This window comes from Stenella coeruleoalba, assembly GCF_951394435.1.
Source record: "Stenella coeruleoalba genome assembly, chromosome: 2".
NCBI lineage: Eukaryota > Metazoa > Chordata > Mammalia > Artiodactyla > Delphinidae > Stenella > Stenella coeruleoalba.
This window is the reverse complement of record NC_137147.1, coordinates 131,205,801-131,228,091: the sequence shown is the minus strand read 5'-3', so window position 1 is coordinate 131,228,091 and position 22,291 is coordinate 131,205,801. Positions and strand designations below refer to the sequence as shown.

The following is a 22,291-nucleotide window of genomic DNA, read 5'->3' as shown; positions in this document are numbered from 1 at the left end:
CATATGGTCACCTTATCTTTGATAAAGGAGGCAAGAATATACAATGGAGAAAAGACAGCCTCTTTAATAAGTGGTGCTGGGAAAACTGGGAAAGCTACATGTAAAAGAATGAAATTAGAACACTCCCTCACACCATATACAAAAATAAACTCAAAATGGATTAAAGACCTAAATATAAGGTCAGACACTATAAAACTCTTAGAGGAAAACATAGGCAGAACACTCTATGACATAAATCACAGCAAGATCCTTTTTGACCCACCTCCTAGAGAAATGGAAATAAAAACAAAAATAAACAAATGAGACCTAATGAAACTTCAAAGCTTTTGCACAGCAAAGGAAACCATATACAAGACCAAAAGACAACCCTCAGAATGGGAGAAAATATTTGCAAATGAAGCAACTGACAAAGGATTAATCTCCAAAATTTATAAGCAGCTCATGCAGCTCAATACCAAGAAACAACCCAATCCAAAAATGGGCAGAAGACCTCAATAGACATTTCTCCAAAGAAGATATACAGATTGCCAACAAACACATGAAAGGATGCTCAACATCATTAATCATTAGAGAAATGCAAATCAAAACTACAATGAGATATCATCTCACACCACTCAGAATGGCCATCATCAAAAAATCTAGAAACAATAAATGCTGGAGAGGGTGTGGAGAAAAGGGAATACTCTTGTACTGCTGGTGGGAATGTGAATTGGTACAGCCACTATGGAGAACAGTTTGGAGGTTCCTTAAAAAACTACAAATAGAACTACCATATGACCCAGCAATCCCATGACTGGGCATATACCCTGAGAAAACCATAATTCACAAATAGTCATGCACCAAAATGTTCATTGCAGCTCTATTTACAATAGCCAGGACATGGAAGCAACCTAAGTGTCCATCATCGGATGAATGGATAAAGATGTGGCACATATATACAATGGAATATTACTCAGCCATAAAAAGAAACGAAATTGAGCTGTTTGTAATGAGGTGGATGGTCCTAGAATCTGTCATACAGAGTGAAGTAAGTCAGAAAGAGAAAGACAAATACCGTATGCTAACACATATATATGGAATTTAAGGAAAAAATATGTCCTGAAGAACCTAGGGGTAAGACAGAAATAAAGACACAGACCTACTAGAGAATGGACTTGAGGATAATAGGGAGGTTGAAGGGTAAGCTGTGACAAAGCGACAGAGAGGCATGGACATATATACACTACCAAACGTAAAACAGACAGCTAGTGGGAAGCAGCCGCATAGCACAGAGAGATCAGCTCGGTGCTTTGTGACCACCTAGAGGGGTGGGATAGGTAGGGTGGGAGGGAGGGAGACGCAAGAGGGAAGAGATATGGGAACATATGTATATGTATAAGTGATTCATTTTGTTATAAAGCAGAAACTAACACACCATTGTAAAGCAATTATACTCCAATAAAGATGTTAAAAAAAAAAAAAGCAAAGGAAACCATAAACAAGAAGAAAAGACAGCCCTCAGGATGGGAGAAAATATTTGCAAACAAAGCAACTGACAAAGAATTAATCTCCAAAATATACAAGCAGCTCATGCAGCACAATATCAAAAAAACAAACAATTCAATCCAAAAATGGGCAGAAGACCTAAATAGACATTTCTCCAAAGAAGATATACAGATTGCCAAAACACACATGAAAGGATGCTCAACATCACTAATCATTAGAGAAATGCAAATCAAAACTACAATGAGGTATCACCTCACACCAGTCAGAACGGCCATCATCAAAAAATCTACAAACAATAAATACTGGAGAGGGTGTGGAGAAAAGGGAACCCTCTTGCACTGTTGGTGGGAATGTAAATTGATACAGCCACTACGCAGAACAGTATGGAGGTTCCTTCCAAAACTAAGAATAGAACTACCATATGACCCAGCAATCCCACTACTGGGCATATACCCTGAGAAAACCGTAATTCAAAAAGAGTCATGTACCACAATGTTCACTGCAGCTCTATTTACAATAGCCAGGACATGGAAGCAACCTAAGTGTCCATCGACAGATGAGTGGATAAAGAAGATGTGGCACATATATACACTGGAATATTACTCAGCCATAAAAAGAAACGATTATTTGTAGTGAGGTGGATGGACCTAGAGACTGTCATACAGAGTGAAGTAAGTCAGAAAGAGAAAAACAAATACCATATGCTAATACATATACATGGAATCTAAAAAAAAAAAAAAGGTTTTCCGAACCTATGGGCAGGAAAGGAATAAAGACCCAGATGTAGAGAATGGACTTGAGGACACGAGGAGGGGGAAGGGTACGCTGGGGAAAAGTGAGAGAGTGGCATGGACATATATACACTACCAAACGTAAAACAGATTGCTAGTGGGAAGCAGCTGCATAGCACAGGGAGATCAGCTCAGTGCTTTGTGACCACCTAGAGGGGTGGGATAGGGAGGGTGGGAGGGAGACGTAAGAGGGAGGGGATGTGTGGATATATGTATACATATAGCTGATTCACTTTGTCATAAAGCAGACACTAACACACCATTGTAAAGCAATTTTACTCTAATAAAGATGTTAAAAAAATAAAATAGAAAATAAAAACAGAACAAAACTAAAAAGAAACAGATACAGAGGACTGATTGGTGGTTCCCAGAGGCAGGGGCTGGGGGGTGGGTGAAATGGGTGGGTGAAAGTGGTCAAAAGGTACAAACTTCTAGTTATAAAATAAATGTCATGGGGATATGATACAGCATGGTCACTATAGTTAATATTGTATTTTATGTTTGAAAGTTGCTAAGAGAATACATCTTAAAAGTTCTCATCCCAAGAAATAAAATTCTGTAACTATGTATAGTGATGGATGTTAACCAGGGTTATTGTGACTCTGCAGTATATACAAATATCAAATTATTACCTAGTATACCTGAAACTAATATGTCAATTATACCTCACTGAAAGAAAAAAAGCATTAAGAATTTCAAGAGTGACAGCAGAGCATCGAACCAAATGTGAGGCCCTCGGTGACTGTATGGGTCACCCCACCATAAAGCCAGACCTGCTCAGAGTTTAAGTAACTTGTTCAAGGCCAAGTTGAGATTCAAACCCAGCCCTGAGTCTTAAACCCACGTCCTTCCCTCAGTACCACCCACACCAGCTCTGCCCTGTCAGCTGCCTCGCTGCCCAGTTCTAGTTCTACAGCTCCGGGGCTCCCCGGGGTCCCCAGGGGCCCCCATCAGGCACACACATCAGGAGGCCAGTGATGGCAGAAACCCCGGCTTGCCTCCATTGGCACACAGGCCCCTCCTCTCCCAAGGTTAAACACTGGTGCCAGCTCTGCAGGCCTGGTGCACCTCTGGGGGGGTTTCTCTGAGCGCTGGTGCAGCACGGGGGGACACCGAGGCTCACTGTGATATATGGTGGAAGCTGCGGCACTCCCACCAGGGGCTGTAATTCAGAAGTTATGGGTGAGCTTCAAGACTAATAAATTTGGGAGGGAAGTATTAATGACTACACAGGGGCACTGTGAACTTGGCAGGCCCCAAAGCCTGCAACTTTGCCGCCTGGGTTTTAAAAATGATTTGTGCTGGAGCAAGTTTAAACAGAAGCTGGTCGGCATTAGTCTGACTGTGACCTGCTGGCAACTGTTGAGACTGCAGGAGCCGCTTCTGCCCGGGCTGAGGATGGCACTCCCGCCCTCCTGGGCTGCCATCCCCCCCTGGAGCAAGGCCCTTGCCCAAGGGTCCTGAGACTTATCGCTGTTGCCTGCAGGTTAATCCCCAGATGGTCTGTACTAGTGTGATATGGTGAGCTTCAGGACCCTCGCTGGCCTGAAGGTCATGGTGAGCAATGAACGTTGACCTTTCTCCGTCTCCAGCGTGGCCCAGAGAGCCCCTAGCTTGTCTAGCCATAATTTCTAATGACGTGGAAATCCCTCCCTGGACACAGCTCCTGGTCAAAGAGAGATCAGCTGGGGTGCCCTGTCTCTCTGGCCCATCTGAGGCTGTGAATCACGCATGCCACTTGCTAGCCCCCCAGGCTTCTGCCCTCTGCCTCAGAGGCACTGCCTTTTCTATTGACAGCTCTGGGGGTTGGCCATCAAGTGGCAGACCAGGAACGCGCTGTGCTCTACTGAGTGGGCTGGGGCAGGCAGGTGTGCATCTAGAGAGCTGGGAAGTAGGGGGTGTCACAGAGGAGATAAAGGAGACAGGACTAGATGGGAAGGGCATTTGCAACTGCTCCCAGGGGTGCACGTTTGCCACCTCTATGGGAGGCCTGAGTGCCTCGTTCAGACATGCCTCTAGTTTCCGGGAGGGTCAGCACAGACCCCATAACACCCTAGCTGGCACATGCAGCCAGTCACTTTCTCCCTTCTTATTCTGTGTCCCTCCACTTCCTCCTGGAAGTTGCCCACTATGGGGACTGCAGAGAGAGGAGGAACAGGGTAGAGAGGGAGGCACTCAAAGCTTCACAGCACTAGAATGTGTGGGATTATTTTAAAGGCTTTGTTTGTTTGCAGACTCTCTGACCCCCGATCTTGACTCCCTGTGAATCCAAATGTGGCATCAGGTGTCCAGGGTCTGGAGGTCATTGGCTGGGGGATAGCAACGGCCATGCTGTTATCTCAAGAGCTCAGTCTCCTGATGAGAGAGACAGAGAGGTGCTGCAGAATGTGTGGCTGTACTGGAGGTGCTCAGCTGAGCTCAGGTGTTTCAAGGTGAGCTCAGCTGAAGACAGAACAGCACCGGGCAGGCTCAAGCATCAGGTGAGCAGCTGCCATGGGCAGGGCAAGAAGGCTGACCACTAGGGAGAGCGAGGAAGCGGCTGCTCCAGCCCCCTCTGCTCCATCAGGAGGAAGGTCCTGTGATGGACCAGGAGACTGTAAACCTGCTCTTCGCATCCTTGGAAAGCAAGACAAAGTGGGCAACAGCTGCCACTGACTTCCAGGAGAACTTTCAAAAGGAAGATTCTTCTATTCTTGTTCTATTATATTCTTTTATTCTGGATTCCACAAGCACCAGCATGGGGAGCTGAAAGCCAGGAGTGGGGTTTTTGGAGTGGGCTATTGCCAGATGCCCCCGAGCTCCGAGAGAAAACCCAGGATTGCAGGACCCAAGGGAAACAAGTGATGTCCACAAGCCTTATTTTGTTCTTCGATCAGTTATGGGCTTGCAGATTACATTCCATGCAACAGACTTTAAGGGGAGCCTGCTGAGGGCCAGGCGCAGTGGGCGCCGAAGATAAAGTGTGGGAGCGACCTGGCACACTTGGGGCCTAGTGGGAGATCGTATAAGGTCTCAAGAGAAGGGCGTGGTGACTGGGAGCTCACTCTGGGACGGGTTTTAAGGATGTTTAAAGAAGTTTGGCAGGGAGGCCTGTCCTGCCAGTGAACAACATATGGAAAGGCTCAGAGACTTACTACTGCGCAGAACACTTCCCAAACGCAAAGATGTTTCACTCAGCTAGAGTGCAAGTGAAGACAGAGTGCAGACTGGAAGGAAATGAGATGGCGGGGGTCGGGGGAGTGGCCAGCCTGGGACAAGACCATCAAGGGTCTTATATGCCACCTGTTATGAGTTGAGTCATTGCGTCCTCCCCCCCAAAGTCATATGTTGAAATCCTAACCCCCAGTACCTCAGACTGTGATTTCCTAATTTGGAAATGTGATTGTTGCATATATAATTAGTTAAGATGAGGCTGGACTTCCCTGGTGGCAGAGTGGTTAAGAATCCGCCTGCTGGGCTTCCCTGGTGGCGCAATGGTTGAGAATCTGCCTGCCAATGCAGGGGACACGGGTTCGAGCCCTGGTCTGGGAAGATCCCACATGCCGCGGAGCAACTAGGCCCGTGAGCCACAACTACTGAGCCTGCATGTCTGGAGCCTGTGCTCCGCAACAAGAGAGGCTGCGACAGTGAGAGGCCCACGCACCGCGATGAAGAGTGGCCCCTGCTCACTGCAACTAGAGAAAGCCCTCGCACAGAAACAAAGATGCAACACAGCCAAAAATAAATTAATTAATTTTTTAAAAAAAGAATCCGCCTGCCAATGCAGGGGACACGGGTTTGAGCCCTGGTCTGGGAAGATCCCACATGCTGCAGAGCAACTAAGCCCGTGCACAATAACTACTGAGCCTGCGCTCTAGAGCCCACGAGCCACAATTACTGAAGCCCGCACGCCTAAAGCCCATGCTCTGCAACAAGAGAAGCCACCGCAATGAGAAGCCCGTGCACCACAAGGAAGAGTAGCCCCTGCTCACCACAACTAGAGAAAGCCCGTGCACAGCAACGAAGACCCAATGCAGCCAAAAATAAATAAATGTATTAAAAAAAAAAAATGAGATCATACTGGAGTAGGATGGGCCCCAGACCCAACATGACTAAGGTCCTTATGAAAAGGGAAATCTGGACACAGACACACACTGAGGGAGAACACCATGTGAAGAGAAGGCAGAGGTCAGAGTGACGCTTCTACAAGCTAAGGAATGCCAAGGATTAGCAGCAAAGCACCAGAAGCTGGGGGAGAGGCCTGAAACAGATGCTCCCTCACAGCCCTCAGAAGGAACCAACCCTACCAAGACCTTAATCTCAGACTTCCAGCCTCCAGAACTGCGAGACAGTAAACTTCTGTTGTTTAAGCCATCCAGTTTGCAGTACTTTGTTTCGGCAGCCCTAGGAGATACCAGCCAAGGTGTTAACTCAGGGAGTGACATGAAGGATTTATGAAAGATGACTGTGTGTGTGTAGGGGGGGACAAAGGACTGAAGAGGGCACCTATGGGGGCAAAGCTGAGGTCAGGGAGCCAGCCGAGGTCCAGAGATAAGGAAGGCTGAACAGTGCACATGGAAAAGGGGAATGTTTCACGATATATGTAGGCAGTAAAACCGGAAGGAACTGGTGACGAGTCAGGATCTACAAAGTCCTAGAAACCCGGAGTAAAGGCAGGAATCAAACAAGCTACAGCTGAACACAAATGAATGTCAAAATCCACACGGGGGTACAGAAAGTGCGCTGCCCAAGGATGGGCTGCAGGGACACGGGGCTCGACAGAGCCATGTGGGCCTGGGTCACCTGTGAGCTCAGGCCAGGCAGCCACCACAAGGCTCAGGAGTTTTCTCGCCTTGTCACAGGGGTCTTGGGTCCAGAAAAAAGGCAGGGGTGGCCCCTCGACACTCTGCCCTGGTCTTGCAGCTCCCCAAGAACTGCGTGACTGAAACATTGGGATGCTCAGGGAGGGGCAGAACAGCAAGAACTTGGAGAGCTTGTCCCCTGAGGACTGGTTGTGGGAATGCAGGTGACAGTCTCTGGAGGAGAAAACACTCAGAGGCCAGTCTCCGAAAGGATATCTCAGCTGGGAGGGCACCCACCAGGCCTATATATAAAAGCTTTGTCCATGTGGGAGAGGTGGGTGCCGGGGGCGGACCTCAGCACAGCCTGAGGAAGAATTTTCTAACAGGCAGAGCCATCTGATGTTGGGTTGCCATGGGCTTCTCTGGGAGGTTCGGGGTACCTATTCTTAGAAGAAGGTAAAACTCTTGGCAGGTGTAATAGATGGGATTAGCGTATCAGCTGAAGAGCTGGACTCAGAAGTCCCTCCTACCCCCGAAATTCTACAGTTCTAAGGTTGGAAGGTCTCTCAAAAGATCATAATAGCAATCACCCCGCTCCCCAAAACCTGTTCACAGTGCCTTACAGCCTACAGAGCTTTCTCACATCCATCAGTTCCCCAGACTTCCTGTAAGGCAGACAGCTGGAGTGATGAGTCCACTTTGCAGAAGGGAACACGGAAGCCCCAAATCACAGAGCCGGGGAGTGGCAGTCTGGAGCTCTGGCTTCCTGCTGCCCAACCTGCCCAGCCCTGCTGGCTGCCGCTGCCCTGGCACGGAGCACTCAGCACGCCAAGGCAAAGCGGGCCCCACATCAAGCTGGAGTTTAGGATCCCACAGCCTCGGTTCCAAGCCCAGCACCTCCATTTCTTTTGTGTGACCCCATGAAATTCTCTCGACCTCTTTGGGTCTGAGTTTCCTCCTCCGTATGAGAGAAAGGAGGTGTGAGGACGAAATGAAATCACTCTGTAAAAAGCTTCTCTTGGAGGAGTTTGATGAATCTTAGTTCCCTTACCTTTAGGTAAAAAATGGGGACCCAAAAATGTATTCTGAATTATTAGGGGACATCGATACTTTAAAAAATATCTTGGTAAAGTGAAGAAATCCCTTAACCATCATTTTGGTGATAACATTTTCAGGTGCAAGTTGGGGCAGGGAGGACTCAGACATGAGCGTTCATGTTCAGGCTCCCAGGATTCCCCCGGGGCTCCAGCAAGACCACAGATCTCCCCTGCTGTGCCCCCTGAGCCGAGGCTGATTCCTGGCCTGAGCCCATGAGAACACAGTCTCTCCAAACCTCCCAAAGGCCCAAACCTGACACGGCTGCATCACCAGGTGAGGGTACTTTCACCCCCAATCACGAAATAATACCACCTGACATTTGCAGGACTACTTTGCAATTCTGGAAGCCACTTTCACCTGCTTCCTGGAGCCTCACAACAACCCTGTGGGAAAAGCTCAGCATTGTTCCCATTTGACAGCTGGTAAAACCAAGACCCAGAAAGGTTAATTCCCCTCTACAAGGTGACACAGCTGGTCGGTCTTCTACAGAGGATTCCGCCCCAGGGTATGGCCGGCACTCCCATTTCCACCAACATCACCTGCCCATCAATTTACTACCATCCCCAAAGCATAGGTTCTGGGCTGTTCTGGGCCCCAGGCCTGAACTTACTATCTGGGCCTTAGTGGGCTGGGCAGTCCAGTAGGAAAGTCCTAGGCATCTGGCTGGAAGCCTAGCTCTGCCATTTATTACTGAGGCACCTTTGGACAACTTTTCTGGGTCGCAGTTCCTTCATCCATAAAGTAGGAAAGTCAAGCCTCCTGCAGGCGGTTACCGCGAGGACTGGGGAAATAGTGCACGCAAAGCAGCCAGTGGCCCACAGGCATGAAATGAGTACACGCCACTGAGATCATGTAGAGGTCGGGTCAAGGGAGCTTACCTGAACGCTTTCTCCGAGGATCAGAAAGGTAGTCCCGGGGGCACTGATCTGAGGGTCACCACCACCGCCACCGCCACAATCGTGGGCCGAGATGGGGGCACGGTCCTGCCAGGAGGCGTGCTCCAACTCCGGGAAACTGTGCACAGAGCCCTAGGGCAGGGGTGGGGACGGGGCTCCCCACGACGGGACTGGGGAGGCCGCGGGCGGGCTCACCTTGCACAGGCTGCAGCTCCTCCACGACGCTCTCATCCGCGGTCTCCTCGGCCCACGTACCGGCCTCCACCACCTTGTAGCGGCTGCGCGGCTGGCTGAGCACGTGAGGGGCCTGCAGCGCCGCCTCGCGCTCGGCCGCCAGGTCTAAGTCCTGCTGCGCCAGGTGCGCCCGCAGCTGCCGGATCTCAAACTGCAAGAAAGAGCGGGGCGGTGGGTGGTGGGCTGCGCAGGGGCGGGGTGGGGGGTGGGGGCGTGGACCCGGCCCGAGCCCGACGTCTGGGCGCTTTGCTCTTGGGGGAGCGGGGAGGAATGGGCTGAGCATCCCAAGGCTGGAGGGGGCGTTCCTTACAAATCTCCCAACGACACTAGTCGCAAGAGTCTCTGACGTTTCTGGAGCCTTTTCCGAGTACTAAAAAACACGTTCCTGTGTCTCACCTCGGATACTGTGTAGTCTGGCCCCATAGTGAAGACAAGATGGCCGTGAGAGGAAACACAGCCGTGGTTTGCGGGAAGAGCATCGGAGGAAGAGGAGTCAGGGAACGGGATTCGTTCTGGTTACTTGCCTAAACGTGCCACCCAAGAGCCTTATTCTGGTGTCCCACACTGATGATTGGTGGAAGACGGGAAACCCCGCAATATTCAGGGTCAGTGTAACTAGCCGGTGGGAGCCCCTTGTGGCTTACTGGGCTGCGCCCTGACACATCTGTCTTCCAGCAACGCCCACATCCCCTCTTCTAGGAGGTGTTCCGAGGGCTGGCCAGACTAGACTGGACTCTAGTTCCCACGCTGCGGCGTACTGCCATGTGTTCTTATCTGTTATCACCCCACAGAGCTCTCTGAGGACTTGAGGGCTTCATAAAGGCTTTGTAAAAAGCTGCACACATTTTTATTTTGGTTTCATGTTTTGTTGTTGTTGGGGAAGGTTGCCTAGAGAGGCTTCCAGATGCCTCTTGAGTTTGTGGCTGAGACGGCTGTTCACACGCTGGGGCCTCCCTGGGCCATCTGGGTGAAGGCAAAGTTTGGGTCTGACACTGAAGGGCCTGGCCATGGGCTCAGGAGGAAGGAGATCTTTCACTGCCACCTAGTGTTCCAAACACACATTGCATCGCTTTGGCATAACCCCACAACCTCCAGTCAAACCTCCAAAGGCCTGAAGCAGGGAGGCAGGTAGAGGAGTCCCAGGGAGTCCCCGGGCCTGGGCTCCCGACCTAGGAGATTACCTACTTGCCCATGATCCCAATCTCCAGCCCTGGCCCCTCCCTGCAATGTCAGATCAAACCTCCAACTGCCTACCTGACAGCAACACAGAATTGGGGCACAGGTGTCACAAACTCAACCTAGTCTAAACAGGACACTTCGCTCTATCCCCACACCTGCCCCTCAGGTGTTTTCATCTCATTTTAGCTGTATCCCAAAAAATGCAATCTCCTCCCTTGCTTCCACACTTTCTCTTATCCTTGCCGTCCAATCTGCCCTCAGGTCCAGCTCCCTAAGTGCTACCACAAGCCTGCCCACCTCCCTCCACCTCCACTGCCAGCTCTCACCTGGATGATTGCAGCCCTACAGCCCTCTACCGTCCATTCGCCAACAGGGCTCAGAGGGATTCTCGTAAACCTAGATCACATCATGTCACCCCCTTGTCCATAGACCTTGTCCATAGACCTTGGCTTACGTAACAGGTGCATGTTCTGGCTCTGCTTACCTGGTTCACTTCACCACATTCTTTCTCCCTTTACCTCCCGCTGTGACACAGGCCTTCTCGTCATTCCTTAAACACACGAAGTGTGTGTTGGTCTCAGGTCCCTTTCCCAGGGACCTCTGGTCCCATATCACACGGCTGGCTCCCCCTCTTGGAGGCCTTCCCCGACCCCTGACCTAAGGCAGCCCCCCAGGCACTCCATCACATCCCTCTGTTCGAATTCTCTACATTTTGCTTGGCACCTTCTGATATTTTTGTTTATTTTAATGTTTTATTATTTTTCTTTTGACAAAAGTGAAACACACAGTTGAAGCATTCACTAACACTAGGGTGGCCAGGCATCGGGGCAACTTCCCAATGTCAGTGTTCACAAATTTTGTCTCTGGGAACACTCAGGTTTTCCCAGAGTTCCTCAGCCTCCTGCCTGAGGACACACCTCTGGCTGCCTCTGTGGTGGGAGCAGGGCAGAAAAATGGGGCAGAGGGTCCAGCCATTAGATGAAAGGACTTTCACCTAATCCTCATTTTCAGCCCTGAACCTCTCCCCAGGCCTCTGCCTAACCCAGTGCCCACCTGCAGAGCCCTCTGGTTCAATTTCTCCAGAGGACGAACCTCTTGCCTCTTGTATGATGGGGGAGTGTGCAGAACTTGGGAGGGGACACGGAGGGTTCAAATATTATGTGTACAGACTTCTAGCCAACCCCTCTCCCCTGTGGTGAGCTTCACATTCACCTCGTTCCTCCCAAACTCTAAAGGGTACTGAGGGGGGAATTAGCCCATTTCCCTCACTATCCGCCTCTTTAGACACTAGAGTTACAGATTCTCCACTCTGCTAAATCACTCCCCATTTCCCTAAATCCACTGAAATCTGTATCCTTTTTGTCCTGATGGACAGGACTTAAAGAGAGTTTCTTAATTCTTATGTGTTTATGATTTTTTTCTTTACTATCATCTCGGTGGAGTTTGGGGAAGGAGATCAGATAAACACGTGTGGTCCGTCACTTCAGCTGCAGTAGTGTGCTGGTATAGAAAAAAAGAGGCCTGATTTATAGTACATGCTAATCTCTGGTATAAATACTCCCACCATGGCCAATTGCAAACTACCAACATGATGTCATGCAGAACTGTGAAGAAATGTGCACAGCTGGCTCTCACGAGTCAGTGGGAGCTCCAGCACACCACTGCCACCCTCACCGCTCTGTAAGCGCAGGGATATAGAATAGAATCTATATAAGAATAGAATATAGAATATAATCTCTGTAAGAGCAGGGATCTTGCCTGTTTTGTTGCTTGGTACACAGAAGGGACTCGGTAAATACTGCTGAATGAATCAATAAATCAGTGTGTGAAACCAGTCAGCTTTGCCCAGCTTTTTTCTGCGGTTTCAGGCTGAGCCCTAACTCCAGCCACAAACTGGGCCCCAACCTTAACCCAAAGCTGAGGCAAAGCCTGAGCCCCAACACTGAGCCCCAAGCTTGGTCACACACTGAGTCCTGACCCAAGTCACATACTAAGACCACATCCTGATCACACACTGGGCCCTAACTCTGGTCTCAGACTAGGTTCAGACCTGGATCTCAACAACCCAGTACTCGAATGGGGCCACTGGTCTCAGAAAGTGAGAAAGCGAGACTAGCTTATTATAGAGTGGCCTTCTGTGCAGGGGGAGAGGGCTCGAGCCACCCTTCTCGCAGCAAGGTCTCAGATGTCACGTAGGGCCCATTAGGCAACCCTCCTTAGCTCTGCTGGGGCTGGGAGCCCCTCCTGCCCAGGATGATCTGAACTTCCCATGGGCATACCCAGCCCACTTTCTCCAAGGCCGCTCATCAGGGCCAGCAGCCCTAGCTAATGGCCTCCTAGGCCACTCTGAACAGATGCATTATTGATAACTTGTAATTGATACAGAGCTGCCCATGAGTGTCCCACTGGAATTCAGGCCAGACGCCAGAGGCCATGGCTGCCCAAGCCCACATGTGCAGACATAGGCATGTACACTGAAATAAGTTTTAGGCTAGAAATATGAACCCGAGTGTATGGTAGTTCCCCCATTCACTCCTTTATTCACTTATTCACTAAGAAGTCAGGTAAAGCATGGCGAGGGAAACGTTAAAATCCTGTTATGTGTATTGGAATGACACTGCCTCTCCCAGCTTCACAGTGAGTCCTGGGTGGCCCAAGCGACAGGCACTGTCTGCGGCACTGCAGGGAACAAATGTCCCAGGAGAGTTCTAAGGGCTAGCTCTGGGTGACATTTGTGGCAGAAGAGGCACGGTGTGTCTGGGAGACAGAGACCGGGAGGTAAGAGGTGTTGGGGGAGGTCAGCAGGGGTCACACCAGGCAGAGCCTTGTAGCCATGGTAAGACATTTTAAGGACTTCAGCCCTTATTTAAAGAGAAACAATATACCACTGAAATCTTCTGAACAGAAGGGTGGAGGGGTGGAGGAGTGGTGATTCAGACGAGCATCTTGAGAGGACTGTGCTGACAGCTGAGCGGGGAATGAACTGGATGGGGGTAAGCCAGGGCGGACATGGGAATACCAGCTGGGAGGCTGCTGCAGCAGTGCAGGCCAGGGATGACCAGAATTTGGACTAGGGTAGAGACAGTGGAGATGAAGATGAAGACTGTTTAGGAGGTAGAAGTGTCAGCATGGGCATGGATTGGAATGCGGGTGAGGGAGGAGGCAACCTGCTTTGGGGACATATTTTTACAAGCTTCACACCCAGAGGGCATGGGGTGGCTGGATGCTCTGATCCCTCACCCTGAGAAGGAACGGCTGACTCCTTACGGAGACACTGCAGATGGGCTAAATGGCTCTCAGCTCTGGTCACTGGCTGTGACAGCCCAGGGGACTGTCTGGATGTTCTAGCTGGGACCCTCAGAGCCTGGTTCCTGATTCCCATATGCTGAACATGGCCACGTGTGCTTCTCCAGTTGATGAAGGGCTGTCAAGGGGTCCTAGGAGAGCAGGGCCTCTTTAGTCAGATGGGTGAACTGAGGCCCCGTGATGGGCAGGAGGCTTTTGTGCTGGGGGACAGTGTGGGGTAAAGGCTAGGACCACATGGTGCATCAGAGCAGAGTTGGGCCCAGAACCCATGTCTCTGGCTTCCAGCCCCCCAGACCCTGTGTCAGGGAACTTGAAGCCTTAAGGGAGAGATGGAAGTGACTCAGCTCAAACAGAATATGGGGGAGCTTCATGGTAACGGGGGCCAGGAAAGAGCAGGAGGGCCCCCATGTGGGGAAAAAGCCAGGGCTGGAGGAGGAGCCTCAACTCTCGGCCCACCACCCCTCCCTCACTCTGACTTTGGTAAGTCTCCTTTCCTCTTTGGGCCTCAGTTTCACTGTGTGTTCAGTAAGGCTAACGGAGCAGCTGAATTCTGGTCTATAACAAGCTCTGTGCTGGCTCTGGGACTGTAACTGGGAGGGAACAAAGTGAAAGGGCCAGTTAATTCTTGGTGCTGTCTTCAGGGCCATCCCCTGCTCCTACGGAAATGCCTCACTGTCAGACAGCCAACTCTTTAGAGAAAGATAACATAACCCAGAACCTCTAAAATGCATCAACAATGTGTAACGTACAATAAGAATTACTATTCATGCAAACAAGCAGGAAAAAGGGATCGATTATCAAATCATAAAGCAGTTAGAGAAAAGTGTGGGAAAAGATGGACAAAATAGTTGTAGCATTTCAGTGGAGAAATAGAACCTAGAAAAAGAATCAAATGAAACTTTTAGGACCTTAATATACAATATTTGAAATTGAGCACTCAGTTGGATGGGTTTAACAGCAGACGACACAGTAGAAGATAAGGATGTTGAACTTGAGGATAGGTCTATAGAAAAATACTAAAAGTTACAGCCAGGGATTTCCCTGGTGGTGCAGTGGTTAAGAATCTGCCTGCCAATGCAGAGGACACGGGATCGATCCCTGGTCCGGGAATATCCCACATGCTGAGGAGCAACTAAGCCTGTGCGCCACAACTACTGAGCCTGTGCTCTAGAGCCCGTGCGCCTAGAGCCCGTGCTCTGCAACAAGAGAAGCCACTGCGATGAGAAGCCCACACAACGCAACGAAGAGTAGCCCCAACTCACTGCAACTAGAGAAAGCCCACGCACAGCAACGAAAACCCAACACAGCCAAAAGTAAAAATAAATAAATAAATTTATTTTTTTAAAAAAAGTTACAGCCAGAAAAAGAAAAAAGAGAGAGAATGGGGGAACAGAATAGGGTCTAAGGAAAAAGTGAGGCATGATCAGAAGGTCTAAGATGTAATTAGAGCTCCAGAAGGAGACTGATAGGATGGGACAGAAGCAATAAATAAATGATGGCCAAAAACTTTGCAAATCTAATGAAAACACCAACCCACAAATCCGAACCCTAAGGAGGATAAATACAAAACCCCCACACCTAGAAACCCTATAGTCAAACTGCTAAACACAGATAAGGAGAAACACCCGTAGCGCTGAGGCTCTCCAGGTTCACGTGAGCCTGGGCCTCTGGGACAGAAAGTGCATGGTGGCTTTGAGGATAAAATGAAGCAAATTTTCCACTGGCAAACTGGGCCAGTGGGGAAAAACAGACCATTCTATGAGTTGGGAAGAAGGAAAGTGCAGTCACAGCCCTTCTTAATGCACATTATTAGCTAAGTATTTCTAATCAGATAACCTGACCAGATCTGCTGGGATCCACAGGGAAGCCCTCAGCGTGCATTACTGGAGTGAGTCAGGCCCCTTCCATTGGGCTGGGCTTTTAATGCATGCCCAGGCGGGGCCAGACGCCGGTGCTGGGGGGGGTGGGGGGGGGCGGCAGGGCGGGCACACCCAGCCCATCTCTGCCTTTAATGGTCTGGTTTGTGAAGTACAACTGACAGGGCCTTGGCCTGATCAATGCACACTTTGGCCAGAAGCTCGATGGTATCTAATGCAATAGCAATAATTTTCTTCCATCCTATTAGTGCTGTCTGCACAGACTGCCCTGCCTTCAAACCCATCTGCTATTGGGATGGCATCCAATGTTTATTTCCATTAGTTTCACCATTGTTGGTAACAATAAAACTCAGGAGACAGTTGCAAACTAATGATTTAGGAGCAGGGTGAAGCTGAATTCGACCTTGGCCCCTTTCCATCCACTGTGAAGATGACTGGTAGTTGGCCATAAATTTAAATTATGGCAAAAGGATAACATAAATTATTCCTCTGATGGCTAATTTTATCAGCTAAATAGTCTTGTCATTAAAGCTATCGGCTGTTTTACAAATCACTGCCCATGTTTAAAAAAAAAAAAATTCACTTCCCACAGTGGGGATCTTGAATAATCCGGGTAACAAAGACTATTGTGCTGAGCTGGGGGGCTTGTGGCCTCTGCAAGAAAAGAGGGGGCTCTCTGGAACGAGTCAGCATCTAGCGACACCCCCAGAGCCAGGATAGAACCCCTTTCCTGCTGCTTGTGACCTGCTGAAGGGGCTGCTGGCCCTCGAAGGACCGTGGAGTGGACACTGCCCCCCACCTGCCTCCAGTGGGAATGCCTATCGCTTAGGGCCCAGGTTATCGTCCTGTTTCTTCAGGAAACAGGCCAGGGAGACTTGCATCATCCCGGAAGGATTAATCATTGTGATGGTACCTCCTGCTAGTGGGAAGCGGGGAATGGAGGTAGAAACATCCTGAGCCTATTAGGTGACTGTGCAGGTGACTGTTTTCTCCTTGGCCACTCAGACTACTTTTGTCAGCATCTGGTGCCTTAGGTGTGACTGTGTAACTGAGTCCTCCCACGAAATGGGGGCAGAAACAATGTCACCGCTTTCAGGCCCGGCCAGTAAAAATCTATGCACAATTCTCTACCCTCCCTTTCTTAATCCCCTGGCTGAAGGGAGAAAACTCCAAACACTTAGAAGAAGAAGGAACCATGACACGGGAAGAGCCTGGAGGCCAGAGTGACTGTGTGGAACAGTGTCCCTTTACCCCCTCCCCAAAGCAATTGCACTGGGCTGCGGTGTGGGTGACAAACACGCTCCTCTTGTGTTCGGCCACTGAGATGTCTGGATTTGTTTAATGGAGCAGTTTGTGTTACTCATTCTAACAGTGACTTGTACGGATGCCCTATTTCTGGTGGAGGAAAATGGACACTGAACTCTGAGTTCCACCCCAGCCCTTCCTTCCATGACAAACAGTGAGACACTGGGCAGGCAGCAGCCTCTCTCAGACTCAGCCTTTCCATCTATAAAAGGATTAATAATACCCAGCCTGCCAACGTTGACCATCAAAGTCAAAATGAGCTAAAACACGTGGCAGCACATTTGCAAATGGTCACCATTATATAAATGATTTAGTATTATTTTTGTGCTCTCTCGTTTTTAACATTTACTGAGAGACTCCAGTGAGCCAGACTTTATATATTACCTGAATTAATCTGATAGTCACAGCACCCTTGTGACGTAAGCCTTGTTTCCTCCATTTTTCCAATGAGGATCCTGAGGTCCAGGGGTTAAGAGGGTTATTGGTGGAGCTGAGGTTAGAATCCCACTTGCTGATTCCCACGGTAAGAGGATGCTCTCCACCTTCCGAGCTGCCCCCGCACAGGACTCGTCTTTCAGAGACCACCGTCTGCCCCAGGTCTAAGGCTGACCTAAGGGGCTCACAGAGTTCCACTGGCCTCCTTGCTGGGCCTCAAGTCACCCTAGACTGAGCCCCACCTCCCTGGGTCTTTTGCCAGTGGTCTCACTGGATGGTGCTGAAGAAGAAGAACTTAACTGGTCCCACAGGGCCCAGCAGGGAAGAGAAACAAACTTCGACCATGAGCTGAGTTGGATCGTATTATTTTGGACCAAAAGTTGTTGCAAGGCTTATAAAGCAAAGAGCAAGTACAATGGGGACTTCAGAGTATGTTTTGGAATCAGAGCAAGGTCCTGGGCAGGGATGTACTGAAACCTCAGAAGTGGTTTCTTAAGACAAGTTGGAAGAATATATCACTGCATTGATTTAACCACTGCATCTGAAATAGCTTTGATTTCTGAAGCAGCCAGTACAAAGAAAGAGACAAAAAGTTCATACCATCTCTCTGAAGGGCAGGAACTAGCACCCCACCTCTGGAATCCATCTGTGTACCAGAGAGATGAGTGCCTAAGAAAATTCTGGCTGGACGGGCAGAGAACAAAATCCAGATACAGGGCAAAATAAAAGTGAAAGGACCTTCCAGTCGAAGGACTGTTGAATGCAGGGGTCTGAGGCGACCTGCTTCCACCACAGAAATGAGCCATCTGGAAGAAGGCTGCAGAAGGTCAGCCAGGGCTTGGGAAAGGTGAGACTGACCAACAGTGTCCCCCTCCCTCCCCCGCCCCAACCCTGGCCCCTCTGGGCTCCTCTTTCCAGTAGGAATCTGCTAAGGATGAGGTGAGCCAGTAGTCAGGAGAGATGAGGGAATGAGGGAAGCACTGAATCCTGTCTCCCTGTGAAGACCAGAAGGTCAGTGTGATCTGGGGGGAGGAAAGGATTAGAATGAGCTGTAAGAGACCCCTGTTCCATCCTAATCTCCTAACCGGCCTCAGATTCCTCCAACTGCCAAATCCAGGGCCCCCTCATCTATAGCACAAGGGAGTTCTGGGGCACCTTGGGCATGGCCTGTGGTGAGAATGAGATGCCATGTGGCACAGAAGATAAAATGTGTGAGATATTCATGCAAGAAGCTAGCAAAGCATGTCACCCAAGAGTCTCCACAGGGTCACGGTAAGAAGCAATTTAAGCTTTCTAAAAAGGCTAAGATGAATTTAAAAAGAGTCACTTTACAGCGGAGAGACCTGACAAACACTACGTCAGCGTCAACATCCACGGTGATGTCATAGTGACAGTATGTACCTTTGATATGATGGGATGAGAATGGCACGGGACCTCTGTCTCCCTCCCCAAAACCCAGAACTCCAATCTAATCACGAGAAAAGCATCAGTCAAATCCCAACAGAGAGACATCCTATAAAATACCTGATCAGAACTCCTCGAAACTGTCAAGGCCATCACAAACAAGGCAAGTCTGAGGAACTTTTATAGCCAAGAGGAGCCCAAGGAGACATGATGATTCAATGTCATGTGGTGTTCTGGATGGGATCCTGGAACAGATCAAGGACATTCGATAAAAACTAAGGAAATCTGAACAACGTGTGGGCCTTGATAATAACATATCAATATTGGTTCATTAATTGTAACAAATGTATGATACTAATGTAAGATGTTAATCATGGGGAAAAGGTGGGGAAAAGGGGTACAGGGTATATGGGAACTCTGTACTATCACCACAATTTTCCTATAAATCTAAAACTGTTCTAAAAAATAAAGTTTATTTTTAAAAATAGCTAAGATGAGTGAAGTGTTGGCAAACAGTTTTACAAATACATGCCAGGGAGAGAGCAAGGTGAACGCAAAGTGAGTGTCTTGTTTAAACTGAGATTCTACACACTTCATTGGAATTTTGGGTACATTTCAATTTCTTAGGTAGCATATACAAATTCAGTTTGGAAATTGCTTCATTAAGCCCTAAGAATTCCTGCTGGGAGAGAGAGAGAGAGCGCGCAAGAGTTTGTGACAAAGATGAACAGAATGACCTGGAATGGGGTTGGGTGGGGCGGGAGTGAGGGCAGCAGCAAGAGACTCTTTGGAAATGCTACTGAGGCAGCTGAGGGCAGCCAGGTTTGTGCCTGCAAGAGAAGAGTTGTCCTCAGGCAGTGGGTTAAAGACACCCTGGTGCACAGTCTAATCAATGTTTTCACCGAGCCCTGAGAAGTGACATGGGTATAAAAATGTCATAGACCATGATCCTTAGCAAGGTGAGCTGGGGAAGAACACCTTTCACAGATAGGACACCTGGATCCACTCCTGGCTCTAAAAGCCCTCTCTTAGCTCTGGGCTCTTGGGCAAGTCACCACTTTTCAATTTTCTTATCTGTAAAATGGGTGTACGTGGAGAAATGGGTGGTTAGTTCCCATAGAGTCACCATTTATCACGTGCCAGGCTTTAGGCTAAGCGATCGCACAGCCATCCTTCAAGGATTGTATTATTATCCCCATTTTTCAGATTAGGAAAACCAAGGTCCACAGAGGTCCCCCTGGTACCCAAAGCCACAAGTAGCCAAGCTGGCTTTGCACTCAGGTCTGTCCCTAACATCCTAACCATTCCAGGCACTATTCTCTCAAGGGGCCTAGCCATCCCTGACATTCCACGAGCCAGCATTCGCATTTCTTTAAGGGCATTTTTTGCTCAGTCAAGTCCCAAGCCTGGTCTTAAAATCCAGCTGAAAATGAGGTGTCTATTTGCTCCACCCTGTGGAGCGGGCACGGCTCTGGGAGAGCAGCGTTCGTGGTTTCTCTGCAGAACCCAGTGACCCAGCGTGTGGCTCTGGCCAGCCCCTCCCGCCTCCCTGGCAGCCTGCTGGGATTCCAGCCCATCTGGCCCTTTTTTGCTGTCTTAACTAAGATGACAGGCTTCAGGTGTTTTTTAAATTAAAATGGTTTGTTTCTGCTTATCTCTTTTCCAGATGTCACTACGTAGAGGGAATCTGTCTTTATTTATTGGCTCTTTCCTGTGCAGAATCCAAGGGAGTCTCCCTCTGGCCCAGATCCCTGGGAAGGAGGCCACATATAGAGGGTGACGTGAACCGGGACGGCAGGAATGTGGGGTCCCCGGGGGCTCAGGACGGGGTCACAGTGGAAACCAGGAGGGGTGGCCTGCCATCAGCCACGCAGCACGTGGGCTGTTAACGTGGCCATGCATTTATGGAGGGCAGATGCGGCGCTGCGTCTGTGTCTTTCACGTGGCCAAATGCAACGAAGCAGAGCATTCATTTTCCTATGAGACAGCAGACTGAGAGCTGCCTGACCACGCTCTGGCCGGGTCCTGGATGACACTTGAGCTGTCCTCTCCCTGACCCCTCCACCTCCCTCTGCCCCAAGCCCAGGCCGCGTTCCCCTTGGTGGTTCTACCGCCTCTACCGGGCTTCCCGTCTCCACTCCTGCCTCTCCCAACCGTCCTTCAAAGGCTTCCAGAAAGATACACCAAAACCTCAAATCTGAGCAAATCCCCCCGGCCCTGCTTCCAACACTCCAGGCTTCTTCCCTCCCAATTGGATGAAGCCCAAACTCCCTGGTCAGCCCTGCGGCCCTCCCCAAGCCTGCCTCCAAATCCCCCCACTCCCCGCCTCTGCTCACACCCTGAACAGCCTTGATCCCCCCAGCACAATGCCCACTCTCGTGCCTCACCTGTCCCCTCTACCTGGCGCCCTTCTCCAGGGGTCCGTGGCTCAATGTCAGCGCCTCTGGAAACCCGTCCACCCCACCGAGAGCCCCCGACGTGTCCCTGCTGAAGCATGCATTACACGGGCCTGCTGCTGTCTACCATGGGCCTGCTAAATGCCCCGAGTCACCCAGAGCCTCCTGAGGGCAGGGGCCTGTCCTGTGCACACTCCTGGCTGACCAGATGCACAGGTAAGCACGAAGCTGACGCCAACTGCTTCGGGACCGGAGCATCATTCTTCTTCCCAGCCTAGCACTTCTTCCCAGCCTAGACGGCCCCACTCCCGGGACCCCATGGACAATGTGCCCCTGGGGACTGTGTCCCCTGATGGCCCCTCTTGTCACTCATAAGCGTTTTGTGCTGAAGTGAAAGGCCGTGGTGTTCCCCAAGTAGATAAAGAGATAAATGTCCCCGGACAGACATTCCAAGGGGATGACTTGGAAGACGTGGCCTGCGTGTTCCTGTGGGGTAATTCCACACACTCCCCACCCGCTCCAGCGCCTCCTCCAGCCACGAGAGCCTGGGGCTGGGGAGCCAGGAGACCCACACGTAGCGGGTGCTGGGCTGGGGACAAACACGAGTTGGACGAAGCCTGCCCTAGGGGAGCATCCAGCTTAGTGGGAGAAGCAGCTCCGGGTGCGAACAAGCACGGCCCGCGGCAGTGAGTGCCCAGGACCCTTGGAGGCTGACAGCGAGGGCTTCGGGGCTGGGGCCCATCCTCCCACACACGTTCCCACCACCTTGCAAGCTCGTCGCTCTGTGGCATTCCCACCCTGCACGGCTGCTACCAGAACATTCCCTGCACTTGAGGCTATGTTTCTACAGCGCTTTGCAGCCTTGCTGCAGGGCCCTGCTGTCCTCCGACCTCCTGAGCACCCCAGTCCCCTCCCCTAAACTCCTATAGAAGGGGCTGTCTGTCCCACTCACATGGGAGCGGTCCCCTCATCTTAGGGAGGAAAGAACTGAGGGCAAAGAAGTGTGTGACTTGGTTGAAGTCCTGGAGGAGGGAGCAGAGGACTGGGGGGCTGGACCTTGAGAGAAGCCTCTGGATTCCCAGACAGACCCTCTCCGAGCCCCGG

The 22,291-nt window shown here is 50.2% G+C and overlaps 1 protein-coding gene across 8 annotated transcripts in view; it reads right to left on the bottom strand.

Annotated features, from left to right (window-relative positions):
• Positions 1-22,291, bottom strand: part of TMEM266 (transmembrane protein 266) — a 144,474-nt gene that overhangs the window by 23,259 nt on the left and 98,924 nt on the right. For all 8 annotated transcript variants that reach the window (XM_079912993.1, XM_079912996.1, XM_079912997.1 and 5 more), the window contains one exon: positions 9,247-9,436. In XM_079912993.1, the coding sequence (XP_079769119.1) occupies positions 9,247-9,436 (190 nt within the window). The remainder of the gene's footprint in view (positions 1-9,246; positions 9,437-22,291) is intronic.